Source organism: Canis lupus, chromosome 22 (genome assembly GCF_048164855.1).
Source record: "Canis lupus baileyi chromosome 22, mCanLup2.hap1, whole genome shotgun sequence".
In the NCBI taxonomy this organism is placed as follows: Eukaryota; Metazoa; Chordata; class Mammalia; order Carnivora; family Canidae; genus Canis; species Canis lupus.
Window position 1 is genome coordinate 39,795,729 of NC_132859.1, and position 18,479 is coordinate 39,814,207.

General features: G+C 42.5%; 1 protein-coding gene across 3 annotated transcripts in view; it reads right to left on the reverse strand.

The window, feature by feature from the left end:
- Positions 1–18,479, reverse strand: part of OSBPL10 (oxysterol binding protein like 10) — a 295,603-nt gene that overhangs the window by 185,711 nt on the left and 91,413 nt on the right. For 2 of the 3 annotated variants that reach the window (XM_072793107.1, XM_072793106.1), the window contains exons 2-3: positions 10,393–10,568; positions 7,394–7,473 (exon numbers count right to left, since the gene is read on the reverse strand). In XM_072793107.1, coding sequence (XP_072649208.1) covers positions 7,394–7,473; positions 10,393–10,568 — 256 coding nt within the window. Of the gene's footprint in view, positions 1–4,508; positions 4,574–7,393; positions 7,474–10,392; positions 10,569–18,479 lie in introns of those variants that run through there. The other variant, XM_072793108.1, reaches the window with a different exon arrangement.

An 18,479-nucleotide genomic window follows, 5' to 3' on the forward strand; every position in this document is an offset into this window, starting at 1 on the left:
AAAGGATTTAAAATACAATAAATTTAAAAGCCTCAAATTTCTACATTTCCTTACCTAATTTCCCCATAGATTAAAAAGGGCGGGGGGCACCTGCGTGGCTCAGTGGTTGAGCGGCTGCCTCTAGCTCAGGTCATGATTCCAGGATCCTGGGATCCAGTCTCACATTAGGCTCCCTGCAGGGAGCCTGCTTCTCCCTCTGCCTATGTCTCTGCCTCTCTCTGTGTGTTTCTCATGAATAAACAAATAAAATCTTTAAATAATAACAATAATTTTAAAATTAAAAAATTAAAAATTCTACATTTCCCATGTTGTTGGATGGGTAAATCACCAATAAAGATGGACCTTTATTTCCTCAACTTCCCCTCTGGAACGAAACAAGAACAGAATGAGGAAGAAGGGGATGAGAAGTGACTAAGATGGAAGGACAGGTAGCTGACTGGAAGTCAGTCACAATGTAGGTCCCAGAAATACTCTAAGAAACAGCCACACACTCACACAGTCCTTTTACAGATAAAATAACCCCAATACAGAGAATAGGCCCATGGTCAAAGCCCGGTCTTACAGTCCATCCTCAGGGGGAGGTAGGCTGCTCAGGAAAACAGATCTATGGGATTTCTTGTATGTGAAAAGACGAGAAGGGAGGTGGGGAGTGGGGCAGATCTTCCTGATTTTCTATTTATCCACACACAAAAAAAAAGACTGTGTCAGAGGATAAACACCTAAATGGTATCTTTATCAGAGATTAGGTCTAGGACTGGGATTGGGAGCAATTTTTTTTTTCTTTCTTTAGATTTTCCTATCTTTGGAATGCTTTCTATTGAGGACAGGTAATATTCATAACTTTCAAAAGTAATGTGACTTACACTATGATGGAAGGGAGAGGAAACACCTCACAACTGTCAACAGTGAATTCATAACAAGAGTATGTTTGTGGGAGGGATGGGGTGCAGTCAGAAAGAGGCCAGCTGAGCCCAAGAGGGAAGCTGTGAGCTCTATTAAGCTTTTGAACCACCCCACCCTAGCTCACCACAGAGTACTGGCTGAAAAAGTGATCACTGTCACCACATGACACACCTTATCCTTTAGGGTTGAAAGTCAGGGGAGAAGGTACCAATGCTCAATTAGCAGAGCAGACTAGTGAACTCCTCATGTAGCACACAAGCCACCACCTCCCTCACTTCCAGTGAATCCACCTTTTGTGTCTGGATGAGAAAACATTTTTTAAAAATCAAAAAAATAGGGATCCCTGGGTGGCGCAGAGGTTTAGCGCTTGCCTTCGGCCCAGGGTGTGATCCTGGAGTCCCGGGATCGAGTCCCACATCAGGCTCCCTGCATGGAGCCTGCTTCTCCCTCTGCCTATGTCTCTGCCTCTCTCTCTCTCTCTCTCTCTATCATAAATAAATAAAAATTTTTTAAAAAAATCAAAAAAATAGAGACACCTGGGTGGTTCAGCAGTTAGGCATCTGCCTTCAGCTCAGGACATGATCCTGGGGTCCTGACATCGAGTCCCAGCATCAGGCTCCCCCGAAGGGAGCCTGCTTCTCCCTCTCCCTGTGTCTCTGCCTCTCTCTCTCATGAATAAATAAAATCTTTTTTAAAAAAATCAAAAAAATATTGAAAGCAACAGTAAGTTTCCATCAAGCTTAGTCTTTTAAAATTCTCTCGGTCACAATAAAAGCCTACGAAACTAAAATCTTCAGAATCTGAGTGTTCTTAAATGCTTTCTAATCTCTTGACTACTGTTTTCCCACAGGTCAGTCACTTGCAAACAGCATTATTGGTAAGTTTCTCCAACTCCCTGCCCCCAACTGTGGACTTCCACTGATTCTGAATGACCCTGCGTTCTCTGACATGGCTATTTGCAAATCACAGGGCCTATGTGAAAACAGACATGTAACCACAAAGGGATGAAAAAGCATACTTGTTTTCCTTAGGGTTTCGTCAAAGCACTAAGGGCATCTGAGATGCTGGACTTCCACGCAGCAGTCTTACTAAAACTCAGCACAAGCTACTAAACCCTTAACTCTGTGAAGTGCTTCCTGTGGGCATCTGGCTTTTGCCTGCATTACCTTTCTTGCACCATAGGACCACCTCAGGAGACATATGTTACCATTTCAAAGACAAGGACAGAGGATCAGAAAGAATAAAAGGGACCTGAGCAGGTCTGCTCTCAACACATAATCAGCAGAGCCAGGATTTAAATGTAGGACCTCTCACTCCACTTCACATTATTTCTTGTAAACTAGAATGTCCTGAGCTGAAACCTGCATATATACTCAATCAGAAGACGCTTTGCATTCAAAGTTCACAGGCACTTGCCAAAAGTGCTAACATAAGCTTACATTAAAAAAAAAAAAAAAAAAAAAATTAGTGCAAAAGGCCAACGTTACTTTTAAGCCAACTCACTGAAGAATTCTGGGATCAAAATCTATTGAAAAGATTGGAAAAGGGTTCCCTCAAGCACATAATTACAGGTGTCTTATTCAGAGCTGTCCCTTCCACATTATAAAATACAGAGTTCATGGCAGGAGAATACCATCCTGAACCTTTCCGTAGCTCCTGCCAGGAAACCAGAAGGAGGGATGAGGTAGGGGGGTTGTGTTTAGCGACTTGGGCTCTCACTTCATGGCTACATGACTCTGAGGCTACCACTGAGGTTCCACTGGCCTCAGCTTTCTAATTTGTAAACATGGAGACAATACCACCTACCTCACAGGACCACTGTGAAGAGTAGTATGATCCCCAGCAATGGTCATGCACACAGAGGTTACTAAACATCATTAACCCTGTCAACAGACAGTTCCTTTCCCAAGCTCAGCGCTTATCACAGTCCCCAGAACACCACTACACCCCATCAGAGGGGCTTCTAAACACCACCTACTTGATAAAAACTAGACGCCCACTCCCACATTTGAGACTTCAAAGTCACACAAAAGTAAATTCTCACAAAGACAGTTCCCTACAACTCTCTCTTCACTCATTGCCACTCAGGGCTTTATGCTGCCTAAATTTTAATACTGCATTAAAAATAAGATGGTTTATTTTGTCGTTTGTATTTTCAGAGAAAGTCAGTGTCCTAGTCTTCCTAGTAGACCCTCTTCACAGCCTTGTGACTACACGTCAAGCAACTACTACCAGCCACAGGATGAATCTACTGTGGCCAGTAAAGGGGATTCTTCTGTCTTTGGCAGTTTTTGTCCATATGGAAGAGAAATGGTCCTATAAGGGGCCCCATCTCCCATGGGGGGGAAAGATGGCAGCCCCGACTGACATGTGTGAGGTAAGAGCAGGAACCAGAGACCTGAGCCCAAGCCTTGGCTCTTCCACCCTCCCGGCTAGAGCTTCCTCATGGGGACACTACAGGGGCTTCACGAGATAGCCAGACCCTTAGGTTTCAAAAGCCAGTACTTTTATTAAAATCTGAGAAGAGATCTAGAAAATTTTTTGACCTTAGAATTTAGGAATTAATCTGGGGACTGATAATCATTTTTGATTTTTGAAAAAGATATATATTTTTTTAAGATTTTACTTATTTATTTATAAGAGATATATAGAGAGAGGCAGAGACACAGGAAGAGGGAGAAGCAGGCTCTCTGCAGGGAGCCTGATGTGGGACTTGATCCCAGGACCCCAGGATCACGACCTTCAGGCAGATGCTCAACCACTGAGCCACCCAGGCATTCCTTTTGGAAAAAGATATTAAGAACAAAAAGTACCACACAGTCACTAAAACAGCAAAAATTAAAAAGAATCAACTACTAATACACCAGCATAAGTGAAATTCAGAAGTATTACACTAAGTGAAAGAAGTCTGATGTGAAAGGCTGTATAGTTCAGTTTGTAGAATATTCTCGAAAAAACAAAACTACACACAGAAAATGGATAAGTGGTTGCCTGGAGCTGAGGGGGAGTGGAGGGGATCAACCACAGCAGGGTAATGAGAGAAGTTTTCACGGTGGCAGAATGACCATTGTGGTGATGGTTACATGACTGCATGCATCCGTCAAAAAATAAACTTCACATTTAAAAGGGGTGAATTGGGATCCCTGGGTGGCGCAGCGGTTTAGCGCCTGCCTTTGGCCCAGGGCACGATCCTGGAGACCCGGGATCGAATCCCATGTCGGGCTCCCGGTGCATGGAGCCTGCTTCTCCCTCTGCCTGTGTTTCTGCCTCTCTCTCTTTCTCTCTCTCTCTGTGTGACTATCATAAATAAATAAATATTTTTAAAAATAAAAATAAAAATAAATAAATAAATAAGGTGAATTTTACTTTATGTAAATTATACTTCAATAAACCTACATTTTTAAAAAAGGCAATCAATAGATCCGTAAATACTCCATATCTTCTACAATAAAAAGAGTATTTTAACCCTCTAAAAGCAAAGCAATGTAATTTCTGAATAAAAAGCTGTCCTTTATATAGGATAAATAAAGCTGATTTCAGGCATGTTTAGGAAATGTTTTTCTCATTTCACTTCAAGACTGGGGAAAACCTCATCGGGTACTGACCGAGACAGGTCTGGGTTTCAGAACTACTGGCCACAGCGTCCATGACGTCCTTTGTGGGCTCTATGAACACGATTATCCCATAGTTCTCACTAGGTTAAGTTAGAATGCTGGCACCATTCCATCTGCCTCATCCTTGCTCCAGGGAATGCTTCATTTTAAATAAAAAGTTTTTAAAAGGCAAAATTCCAAGTAATCATAGGGAGAATATTTTCTATAATCTACTGGAGAGAGATCTGACCCTGCTGAGAATAAAGGAGGAAGAACAGAATAAAGAGAAGGCTTAGCATATATTCCTAACAACCATAATGCAAAGTCAGTAGCTGGACATTAAGTTTATACTCATGTTAAGCTCAGCTTCATTTTCACTACTAGCTTTTGCCTAAGTGGCCTTGGACTTCGTAATATCTCTGCTAAACCACCAAGGTCTGTTCACAATTTAAAAATTATTATTCCCTAGTGGGTCACAGTAGCTATGCTATAAATGAGGGATGGTCAGCAATCCTACTTCTGGTCTCAGGCCCTACCATCTAAATTATTATTTATTTGGGTTCTACATTAACAGGTTAATCTGTATTCTTGAAACTACCCAGAGAACAGGTCAGTAAATCAAATTCTCCTTCAGAGAATCTTCAAATTCTCTTCATATTTCTTACTACCATTAAGAGGCCTTTACCTTTCCTTGTCTCCAATGATTCATTAAAACATCAACGCACTTCAAGTTGGTTTCCCGACCTCAATTCCAGATGAACCAATGATTGAAACATGATAATTAAACTATAAATTCACTGGAGGAAAGCACTGAAGAATGTTTTCATAATTTTAGAACAAAGAAGCCTTTACTAAGCATGATGTAATACCAAAAGCCAAAAATGAAAATATTCATAAATTTGACTGCAAAAATTAAATAACCTACATAGCAAAAAATATATTCAAAGTCAAAATATAGGTGACCTACCAGGAGAAAATATCTACAATACAAATGACAGGCAAAGGACAAATATGCTCAATACCCATATAGCTAAGTGCAAATCAAGGAGAAAAAAAAAGAATTCAATAGAAAAATGGATGAAGGATAAAAACTGGCAGATCACATAAAAGAAATACATGTAGCAATCAACATTTTAAAACATTCTCAGCCCCAGTCATGACTTTAGAAAGTGAAAATGAAAATCATGGGGGATTAATTTTTTATCCATGAGACTATCAAAAACTGAATGTTAGAGGAGCCACAGTTAGTGAGAGGGGGAAATGCATCTTTAACACAAACTGGTGAGAGTACAAATTAGGACAACTTTTTTAGAAGACAATTTAGCAATGTCTAGGAAAAAAGAGCTAACACAGAGTCTATAATCCAGCATTTCCACTGATGTCAATTCATCATATGTATACCTAGAGGTACAAAAAGATATATATATACAAAGATGTTTACTATAGCATTATGTATAACAACCTAAATGTCCATCAGTAGAGGACTTAAGTAAAGCAGACAACCATCCCTCAGAACACCATCCATCCATCCTAAGAGTGTAATAGATCCCATATGTCCAAAATACCTTTAAAGGGGGTGGGACTGTTATGCATGATACGATACCATCTGTGTAAAAAATACAGATACAGATATACATACATACTAACACATGCTTGAATATGCTTGAATGACATACAAGAAGTGTTAAATGCAATTATCTCTAATGAGCACACATGGCAATCCAGGGAGATCTGTCCTTTTTATTTTATGCCCTTCTGTTTCATAAAAAAGTAAAAAGATACATGGAAAAAGAAAAATGATTAACTGTCCTACCTAGGGATATATAAAATACTGATGAAATGCCCAGAACTCCTATCATAATTCCTGGAAAATAAAGCAAGCCAGAGAGAGGGGGAAAACAAAACAAAACAAAACAAAACACAACTCTTTAGAAGTAGGGCCCTACCTATAGTTAACCCGGATTCTGCTGGGGCTAAGTAAAGAGGGGTACGAACGAAACAATCGTAAGCAAGTCAAGGAAAAGATGTCTTCTAAAAGAAAAAAATGAACAGTGAACAAAATCATGAAGAAATCAGTTCGGGTTGTACTCGGAGGCAGAACAGGGAGGTGTACCTAAGCAAGATATCTCCCCGTGGCCTTGGGCAAGACAGCAGACTGGCAACAGGATTCAAATCATCAGAAGTTTCATATGTGGGTCTTTGTACTGGATGCATGGAATATGGAAAAAAACACTGCAAGTGGTACTGTACCACCCTGGAATCAATGATATAAAAGGAGTAGTTCTTCGAGCTTGGATTTCAACAAATATGCATTGCCCTGAATAAATTTATTCTGCAAGTAATGCTAGGAAATCCTCCGAATAATCCATGAAAATGCCTACCTATCTGATCTAAGACCTCCTGCCGAATCCTGGAGAGAAAAGAATTCATACTTGGATGCCAAATTACTGGAGAGCATTTCTATACTTGGAATGCTGAAGCTCCTTGCAGGATACTTAATCAATTTGGGGTCCAGGTTTTATTTAAGGATCATTGACAATAACTAGTCTTCATGAACAGTAAATCTGACTCCTCTGCCTCCATGGTGAAATCACCCACTCGGGCTTCTCAATAGACATGAACAGCTGCCCAGACTGACAACTTGCAACAAGAGAAGTGTCTTTCCAGAATCAGTTCTTCTAGGAGGTGTCTGCAGGCCTCTTCATTCTACCTATAAGCTAATCCGACTACTTTTCTCTTGGCTTTAGATTTAAATGCAGGAGCAATATGAATTCCGTTATGGGGGCAACTTCAAAAATAACATGAAAAACAGCTTCCCCAAAGAAACAGATAAATGGACTGAAGGGGAGCTATCCAAACTACCCCAATGCCTCCACACTTCCCTGGTGGTTACTTACCTTAGAACTCGTTTCCATGTGGTATTTGGCACAAGCTCGAAGCTGAGTCACCCAAAACTGTTTCTCTTTTGCATCGGCAGCTAAAAGAGAGAAAGCAAACGCTTGCAGAGATTGTTCCAAAACGTATTCAACCTATTTCTACACCCACCTAAGGGGGTGGGGGGCCTAGGGAGGGAGGTCAGGAGAGAACAAAGGGAAAAACAAAGACAGATGACAATATTCTCAAGCAGCCAGTGCTTACACCAAAAAAACAAATTACACTAAATCTCAACAGAAAATTCCCTCTTAAACCACATTAAAAAATGTACTCTGAAATGTCTCTTTTACGAACAATTTTGCCATTCTTTTTAACCTCCTCTGAAAAAAAAAAAAAATTCTACTTTAAAAAGGTAGCAGTAGTGGGGGGCGCCTGGGGGGCGCAGTCCGTTGAGCGTCCGACTCTTGGTTTTGGCTCAGGTCATGATCTCAGGGTCATGGGATGGAGCCCCACAGGGGACTCCATGTTCAGTGGGGAGTCTCTTGCAGATTCTTGCTCCCTTTCCATCTCCCTCTACCCCACCTCCTCCCACTCTAAAAAATAAACCTTAAAAAAAATAAAATGAAAATAAAAAGGTTAGGAAAAACATGATTATTTCTATGCACCTCTACACATGTGGCTAACAAAAGGTTCCAAGTATAGTTTTTCAGGGCCTTTGGTTATTTCTAGAGTTGTACCGTAGACTTACTGGCATCTACAAAATAAGCATTCAATTGAATTATTTTAATGTGTTCTCAATGATTCGTGTTATGATTGGACAGAACAACATACCAAATTCTGCTTTAGAGATCTTCAAATTTCCCCCAAACATTAAAATACAAACCAAGTGTTTGGTCATTATCTTCCACCTACACTTCAATTGCTCAAATATATCACATCATTTTCTTAAAGTATCATGGATACATAACAGGTTCTAATAAAACCTAAATCATCAATTTCACTGCATAATTAACTGCATAAATAGTTTAATATAACATTAACTGCATAATGTTGACTGTGCAGGAAACAGGTTCCCCTGGAAGTTATAATTGTTTACAAAAAAAGGGCTTCAGTGTCATTGTCAATACAACTCAACTTCAGCTTGAACTTTTGACTGAACAAATATGGAGTGGTAGACCAGCATAAGGCCAGGTGAACTTGACTTTCAAAGGATTCCGCAGAAACTAGAGCCTTCTTCCTCAGGAAAGGTGAAGAACTGCCAATTCAAAGGCTCATGACCAAAAACACTCCCAGAAGCCATGTATCTACTGCCATCAAGATCCATTCAACTCTACGTGTAAGTGAGATGTGCAATGAGAAAACCAATACCCAAATCCTCTTGGGATGAACCAAGGACAAGCCAAGGACGAGCCATATATCTGCAGAAAATTATCCTGCCTTTTCTGCCATTGCTAACCTTAAGCTAAATTTAGCCCTTGTGATAATGTCATGCAGATAATAAAACTTCTGTATTTGCTATTAAAACTGCCCTTAAAAAACAAAAACAAAAACAAAAAATCCTAGGGTTTAATAATCCTGAGAATAGTATCAACTCTTAAAAGGCAAAAGGAGATGGCTCAATTGTCATATTAGTTGGATTTTTTCATTTGTGTGGGTTTGTGTCATTCTATAAACCATAGGGGGGCGGGTGAGGGGGTAGTGCCATTAAATTTTTCACCTGCTTTTGTTTCTGCTCTAACAATTTATTAAGCAATAAACAGCAAAACGAAAGCAAGGACCATATAAATCTAACCAGCTAGAACACACACTGCATGAATCTCCAAAGAGAACATGAATCTTGCCACGTTTCCAAAAACTGAAAAACTTTTTTCAACTATAGGCATTTTTATTTCATAGGTTTTTGGATTGTTTTATAGATTCTAAAATATGACTTGTACATAGATAATAAAGAAATATTAGCTTATTCCATCTCTTGGCAGTAAAGCTTGGAGGTAGGATGATGAAAACAGGACTCAGGCAGGAGTCTGGGCCCTCGGTCTGGCTTTGCAGAGGCCAACCTATCACTGTAGTTCCTTAGGGTCAAGGAGAGATAGAAGGGGCATTTTATTTGTACTGAGCCCTTACTTGGGCAAAGAAAAATGTATGAAGGGGGAATTATCAACCAACCCCCAACACTTAATACATACAAATACTAACTATCCTTCCTCAGACCTTACTTAATAACATTGGGTTGGTATGTGTGTGCATTTGGATTTTTGTTTTTGTTGTTTCATTAGAAGACGTTGACAATTTTTCTGGCAATGCAACTGTAATGGAATGATGGAAGAATGATCTAGCAATCAAATTAGACTGCTACAGTCAGGTCTGGCATTGCTAAAAACCTATACGATGGATATGCCTTGGGGGTAGCTGAACCTATAGCGATGGCCAAATGTGGTGCTTCCTGGGGAATTATCCTCCATGAAGCTGCTGAGTAGACTTCAGTTCTCAAGAAGCAAAGAGAAGGGGAAAAAGAAAAAAAAAAATTAACACCAAGCAGATGGCTTCCTCATCAGGCTCTAATACTACAAAAATAAATACAATATAGGTGAAGGGGCCCTTTACTGATAAGATGGTCCTAGAGAAACTGGAGGCGGGGGCGGGGGGTGCGCCTGACCCTTAAAGGCTTGTTTTGTCCTCACAGCATAGCCCCACAGGGGATTGTAGTGAATTCATACTGTAAAGTCAAAGAAAATATACATTGAGCTAATATGAAAAATCTGAAATCCTAAAGCTGAGCTGTCACTCACCTTTCATCTGCCCTTAATTCCTCAGTTATTTAGGACAAGCAATTCCTAATGTCAGCTCCATCTGCCCCACCCCAGGCGTAAGAGAGGCAGTGTCTATCACCACACAGTTTTCAAACACAGCAAATTCTTAAAAGTGAATTAAAAAAAAAAAAAAAAAAACAAGAGAGCCATCCCCATGGTAACTATGAGTGCGGCCCCTGAGACCAGTCTGAAGAGTTAGCAGGAGAACATACCTCTCAGTTTATACATCTCCCCATTAGCGGAGTACACCACCAGCATGTGGGGAGCTTCATCACTCAGGGACACTATGGCTCCAGATAGAGACAGGGCTCCCCGAGGCTTCTGGTGTTTGCTTTGCTCATTCACAAAGTACTGCAGGATGCCAGCCTCAAAATCCAGCACAAAGTACCTGTGCAAAGAAACCACAGTGTGTCATTTTTTTTCCTTCTCCAGCTCACTCCTTGCAGCAAAGGAGGAAAGCCATCTTTAAATCGACATCAAGGCTCTTGATTCAGGAAGGTGGAAACTAAAGGTCTCTCCTGGGGACCCTGCAGAAGTCAGCCCATGGGTTGGGAGAGAGCCCTTGGTTCTTAAGTCAGAAGGGTACTTATAATAGGCCACTATGGGCAAGGCAAGGGCCAGGTCCATTCAGGATTTGGTGCAATGCCCATTACCTCGTCTAGTGCCATGGATACCACAGTAAACCTCTGAATGATCCCTGCCTCCCGCAAAGGCAAGCAGATGCACTAGGACACAGACTTGGGTAACAAAATTCATAGGACTTCCTGGGAACAGCTGGAATTCCTCTAAGCCTCTAAGGGAGGCCAGTTTATACCCAGGGAACAGCAAGCTGGGCCTTGAGCTTCCTGCTGGTGGCCCAGGTAACCCTAAGGAGCCTGAGCTCTAGGGGTCACCTGTCAGGGAACTAGCATGCTCACACAGCCACCTGTTATACTCCAGCAGACCCTTCTATACGTCGTTTTCAACACCAAGAGAGAAGAACCCACTCTGCTCTGGGAGGCCATTGCAGGGTCAAAGCAGAGGGACTGCAAGTTGCCTGAATCACTCAAACAGATCTTTATAGCCACACATCTTTATAGCCTGTTTATCCACTCCACCCTTCACCTAGGAAGTCATCACAACAACCTCCCCTCTCTCCACCAGGACGGAAAGGTCTTCATCTGAGGCTCAACTTCTTCCTGGGGCCTAGAGACTCACTACAGCCCCTGCCGACTTTTCAACCTTTTCACTTTCTATTCCATTCACATTAGCCTTTCTTCTCCACCCTCAGAAGCACCACGTTGTCTCCCACCACAGGACCTTGGCTCATGCTGTTCCTCCCTGTCTAGAACAGTTACTCACAGTGAGGCCCACAGATTTTGCCGGACGACAGATTGTTCCCAGCCTACAACAGCTTTGTAATTTGGCTTTGCTTCATCATCCAATGGCACGATCAGATGTCTCATTAAACAGTCCAAATGTTGTCCAAACACACACACACACACACACACACACACACGAAACTTACAAGCTACATACTAGTCATGAATCAACCACAGTGTAACCGAGGGGAAGAGGAGGGGGTCCTTCACCATAGTTTGAAATACACCTGCCCAGAATCCTATTCCCCACTCCCTAGACTATGGTTTCTTTGCCTTCTTGCCATGTTAACTTCTCAGCCTTTAGGAACAACGCAATGGCCACCAACTTGAGAAACCTCCTGATATTCAACTATTACTCCCACAAGCCCTCATAGCACCTGAAATTGTCCTTCCTGGCCTAGCCCCAATGGGAGTCTATACTTACAGGAGCATCTAATTCCATGTCTAGTTTCCCCATTAGACTCTACACCCTTTGGAGGCAGAAGTGTGTTCTCTGCCCACTCTGGACTGCGCCAGGCACCAAAGCACCTAGGTCACTACCTAGGTGTGAACTCAGAATCACTGCAAAAATTTACATTTTTGAGGGATGCACGGCAATACTCAACACAGGTCAGATACTGTGCACATACTAATTAAGGTTGTTTTCACAGTTTCAATGTTAGATTGCATGATATTCCTTTGAACAACATCACATCTCTGCAAAGTAGAGTTTTTAGTGAGTGCTGGGATAAAAAGCAGATGTCAACGTGGAACAGGAAAAGAGGGTAGCAATGCCCAATACGATACCAAGGTTTGAGAAGCCACGCGGGGCCCACAGGTGCATATATCCCATCCAGAAGTAACTGAGGGTTATTTAAACAAGTATATTCTTTTCCATTTATGTTTATTATTATTTTTACAAATATCAAAGTACTAAAACATAAACATTCATGAACTTGTTTGGAGCTAACCACTTAATAAATAAATGAAACTTAGGGGGTTTCTTCACATATAAGCACCATGAACCAAGAAAGTTTACAACCCTCTGATCTGATTCCTTCTCACAGCAACCCAACAATTACACATTGTCATTCCCAATTTACAGATATCCAGAGACCCAGAGAAACTCACAATCCAAGGGCCAGGCTTGGTTGGCTCCAGCCATCACAAACTCCCCTTTGATTGTCATGCCAGTCCTCCCTTCTCACGTCCTCTGAATCCCTACTTGTTCAGAAACTTTATTCTCCCAGCCTTCCTGTTTCAACAGAACTAACCTAGTGAACTGGAAGCCCCCTTCCTGGCAGCAGAGGTACCCACTCCCCTCCCGTCCGATACGGCAGGGTGCAGCCACTTCATTAGTGCCCGATCCCCCAGGTCCCAGTCCTCCACAACCCCAATTCCTCTAAGAAATCTTCTACTCTTAATTATTTTTAACATTCGGAGTAGCCTGGCCAAGACTATCTAATCTTACCCATCTCCCTCCCTCCTATACCTTAGGCCATGATCATAATAAAGAGAGACTTCCAGTTTCCATGATTAACATGGATAAATCAAGATGCAGAAATGTGTCCCAGACAGAACCATTCAAAATTAAAGTCCCTGCTCCAGCTGTATCCAACATCACCTGAGAGCTCATTTGAAATGTAAATTCTTGGGCCCCACTCAAGACCGTGGAATCTGAAACTCTGGGGAGGGGCCCAGGAAGCTGCATTTTAAGCTTCCAGGTGATTCTGATGCAGATCAAGTTTGAGAAGCACAGGCCTAAAAGCTCATCACCAAATCCCTTTCTTCCTCTTCCAGGAGACACTGCCAGAATATATTCCCCAGATTCCCTTGCAGTTAGGATGTCACCATTTGAATTTTAGCCAGTAGGATGTGAGCAAAGCAATGCAGGCTTGACACACAAAACACATTCTCTCTCTCTCTCACACACACACACACACACACACACACACACACTCACACATTCACTTTCTCTCATACATTCACAGGTTGGAAACAGAGACAACCTGCAGGTGAACTTGGGAACCTCGGCAACAACTATGGCAAAGAGGTGAGGGGCCAGGGCCCCCGAATCATCACCTGCTAAGGAGCAGCCACATCAGACTGGTACACGAATAAGGAAGTTCTGTTGAATTAGGCCATTAAGATCAAGATATGTCACAGCAGTTAGTCTTACAAATTCACCAAAAATAAAGTCTTTATTTCTATTTGCATGTCCTATTTTTAAAAATTTTCTTAAAGATTTTATTTTTGAGTAATCTCCACACCCAACGTGGGGCTTGAACCCACAACCCTGAGATGAAGAGTTGCATGCTCCACTGACTGAGCCAGCGGGGGGGGGGGGGGGGGGGGGGGGACTGTCCTACTTAAGATTTGCTCCTACTCCTTTCTGTGTGGCAAAAACCAAATTCGATGAGAGAGCCAGGGTAATTTCTGAGCTGCCAATGATCAAATTATTTAAGTGCTGACCCTGCCTTCTCCTTAGGAGTAAATGTTTTCGACTTGACCTATATTTAATGTCATTGTGACTGCAGCTCTGCAGACACCGCTCCCGGCAAGGCAGAGCATTAACAGTAATGATCCTTACAATGTAGGGAAGGACACGTGGCGCCCACCGCAGCACTCTGTGCCCTCCACCACCACCCGAGGCCTCAGCTGCAGCATCCCCCATTGATCCACTTTACCAGGGAAGTAGAAAAGGAAGAGGATCTGAAAAGGCTTCAAGGGAAAGGCATTATGCCATGGTCTGAATGGAGAAAGGGCCTGACATCTTTCTCCTTACTGTTTCTACAGATTAGGAACCTGTCAGCTTTCCTCTCTCCTAGAGGCAGCTTCCCAAATTCATCCTGTTTCAACAACTCATTGTATATTTGCAAAGACATTATTCAGAAGCTGGTGCAAAGAAATGAACTGAATGTTTTTCTTTTGCCCAAGAAGGATGACGGAGTAACCAAATGATGTCACATTATGCAGGATATGGGGATGCATTAATGATTTTTTCACAATACGTATTTCAAACTTACATCTTAATTTTAACCTGTCGCAGATGTAAAAAAAAAAAAAAAAAATTTCCATGGCCTCCTGAAATACTTTAAATGCAAAGTTTGAATCATGTGCACTAAGGAAGGTCATCAATAATTTACTAGTCTTCTAAAGACAAAAACCACTGTGTTTGGAGGGAGGTGATGGAGTACCTACCATCAGATTAAAAACCGTAGCCGACTCAACAAAGTGTTCCCTCGGGATGGCCTCCAAAAGGTAAGTTAGCTTGTGTCACAAAAGGTGAGCGCTGTCCATACGGCATTAAGGAGGGCAATCCCGGTTGCTCATATCCCCTGGGAGGAAAGAAATTAAATTTGGTTTCCCACAGGGTCATGGCTCTGTCAGTACTGCTGTTCGGAACTTGGAGCTATATCTGAAAGTCACAGCTTTCAAGCTAAATAGGAAAAGTTAACCATATTTCTAAATGATACTTCATAAACCCAAGTGAAATTGCTAGATAAAATCCTAAAACATTCTTTTAGGTCTTTCCTTCTAGAGAAATGATTAAGACAAATCTAACTCCTATTTAAAAAAAAAAGATTTTATTTATTTATTTGATAGAGAGCATAAGCAGGAGGGAGAGGCAGAAGCAGACTCCCTACTGAGCAGGGAGCCTGACTAGGAGCTTGATCCCAGGACTCAGATCATCTTGTGAGCCAAAGGCAGACACTAAATAGACTGAGCCACCCAGGGGCCCCTCTTATTCATTAAAAAAAAGAGTATCTTCAAACTTTAGCATGCAACATGATGTGCAGGTGAACTTAATTTATACAGACTGAGCTTATTTTATTTGCTGTGTTAACAAAGCAAAGAATATGCTGGGGAGAAAGAACCAGGGGAGAACTCAAACCCAAGAAGAGAGCTATCTTAAATGCTAGAAGACCAGCTTCCTGGGGGCACCCCTGGCCAATTCCAAAACTGGGAGCCATGGCAAGTGGCAGGCCCCTTCATTGAAAGGGCTGAGGACTAGCCATTGCCTACTGCTTATCCTTCAGACAAACCTGACTGCTTTAGAAACACTGCACAAATGCACGCACACACTCATCCCTACATATATACATACTCACACACTTGACGCTCACATGTTCTCACATGCACTTGCACACATGTACACAGATACTTGAGTTCATGCTCACACTCACATCCACATTTTTGAACTCATGTGCTCACACCCCCATATACTTTTACACACTCAAATGTGCATAGACATTCACATTCCCCTGCACATGCTCTGACTCCCTTACACACAGTCAGCAGTGGCCCTTTCCTAGCACTGATTTCCAACTCTTGCATCCCTCAGGTCATCTGTCTGCACCTGTAGCCTCTTGATCTTGCCCAGCTGCCTGACAGTTTCATTACAGTTCAACTTTAGGATCTGGAAGCTGAAAAACATACATTTTTACATTGGGAGCAGGGAGGAATGGGGCCTGGAAGCACACCAACCACCATGGACCAAACTCCAGCCAGGGGCAGAAATGTGACAGGCAAGAATGGGAGTCAGGCATTGGAAGCTCACTGATGTGGACAGGAAAGTTGCAACCAAACCACGAGAGAATTATAAAGAGAAAAAAAAATGCAGTGGAAAAAAAAAAAAATCTTCCTTTGAAGACTAGCTTTGCCAGACAGGCTGGTCCTGACAAAAAACTAAATCATTTCATCTGAATTGAAAGGTGAAAATTAAAATGACAAGAACAAAGGTCCTGGGAAGAAGAGGTTCTCGCCTCTCCTGATGTCTGAGCAGACACCTTTCATACCTGTGTTATTTCTAATAGGTTGTCAGGACTCTTCCTATCTCCCCGGAGGCTCAGCCCCTCATCTCCACACCTGATGCTAGGGCCAGAGCCTCAGGGACTGCCCCCTGCCTGCCAGATCTGCCACCCCCATCCCCACATGAAAGAGAACTAAGGATCCAGCTCTTGCTGACCACAGGTGGACAGCAGTCCTTCCCACGAAGATGGGCCTCAGCCTCCTTGGGCACCCTGTCTTCTGAGAAGCTCCTGCCCTGACTTCTGGAACTCACCAGACACGACCTTGTTTCCACCAAGGGCAACAGCAACTTTGGTCTTCCACTTAAGACATTTTTCTGGATGGATTATTTACCACCTTGACTCTTCCGGAACCCCAGGCTACCAGCACATCAGAATGGCAGAGCCAGAGACCCTGTCACAGAGGCTGGATTCCTCCATGTTCGCCTTCTGTCCCTCTCCCTCAGGCCCACACCACTAGAGGACTTGCCCGCTGAAGGCACAGGGCTGCCAGGGGTGGTGCTTTCCAGCATGACGCACCCAGATTCCTCGTTCCAGCTCCCACCCCATTCCCTCCTGTCTACAGCCAATCAAAACAGCACCATTTCTGACATCTAGAATCACCTTTCTAAAACTTCCCATCTACTGTTTGCAGAAAATTAAAATGAGGAAACTCAGCAAAGAACAGCAACCTCAGTATGTGGAAGAGGAGGGGAAATATCAAATTGCAGATATCTTTTCCTAAATTCACCTTTAGTCTTCAAATGTAATACCATCTGTTGGCCATTTTTATTGAGCCCTTCTCCTCTCCAGAGAGCAACCTACTGAAGCTCTCCACAACTCTTTGGAGCTGCCAGTCACATTTGAGAGGGCATTTATGCATAGCCGTCTTGGTCCATAACACCTGATCACGGTGGTCTCCTCTCGGCAAAGGGTTCACACTCCTAACCCTTCAAGTTTCTTTGCTTGGGAGAGAAGATAGATCTTCCAGAATTTATCTCAGGATAACCTGGAGAGGAAGTGCCAAAACCTCACAAGTTCCAAGACACAGCCTCTGCAGGCCACCTCAATCCTGGCCAAGTGTTAATGCCTAAAATCCTCTTAACTCTTGTAATTTGTCAAAAAAAATGAAAAAAAAAACAAACAAACAAAAAAAAAAAACTCTTGTAATTTGTGATGATGGGATGGCAGATGAGATAGCCATGTTATACGTCTGTGGATTCCCAATCCATCTGAGTTTCTCAGATGTAATCTGAAATTGCAGGTGAAGGAGGGCAGGGAAGCAGGCCACTCCAGCCTGGCAGGTGGCAGTTTAACACTCGAAGGGAACTTACATAGGAGGCTTGTCTTGGGCGGCAGAAAGATGAATCCATGTGCCCACCCTCTAAACCTTAAAGGTTTATAAAGAGGCCTTTGCTGAGTGGGGTCACACATATCATGCAGGTGTTCTTCCCATCACATCACCAATTTCAGGGCTGTGTTCTTGGAGCAGCCTTTGGGAACAGAAAAGCCAAGAGGAACCCACATTTCAAGGACAGGGAAAGGGGCGAGGAGCCTCCAAGTTCCTGAGTCCAGCTCACAGTTCAACTGGTGGTCATGTCTTCTTGATGACCATTCTAATAGTCTCCGCTACCTACAACTCAACTTATGATCAGATTTCCACCACTGCCACCACCATGCCCATCCCCCAAAGCTCCACAAGGCAGAGATTCCAACATCCTCCAGAAGGTACTAAATTATCAGGTCTTAAAGCTCATCACCAACCAGGCAGACAAGTATACTCTATTACATGAGAATTATGTAAGAACTCGGTTATTCACAAACATTCGGGCATGCAATACAACAAGCCCAATCTCAATCGATCAGAAAAATTTAGTCTGATATGGCCTGTCTATAGCAGAACTATTATGCTAGCTCTCAGACATCTTAAAGATATATAAGCTCAACCATTAGTAAAAATAACTGTTCATCTTTACAGAGCACTTTCTACACGCCCATGTATTACTCATATTAACTCATTTATACCTCCCAGCAGTCCTACGAAATTGATGTGATCATAACTGCTTTCTACAGAGGAAAGACTCAAGTGAAAAAAGGTTACCTTGTTCAAGATCTTACAGGAAATCATGGGGCTAGATTTTAACTCAGGCAATCTAGCTAGATAGCTCA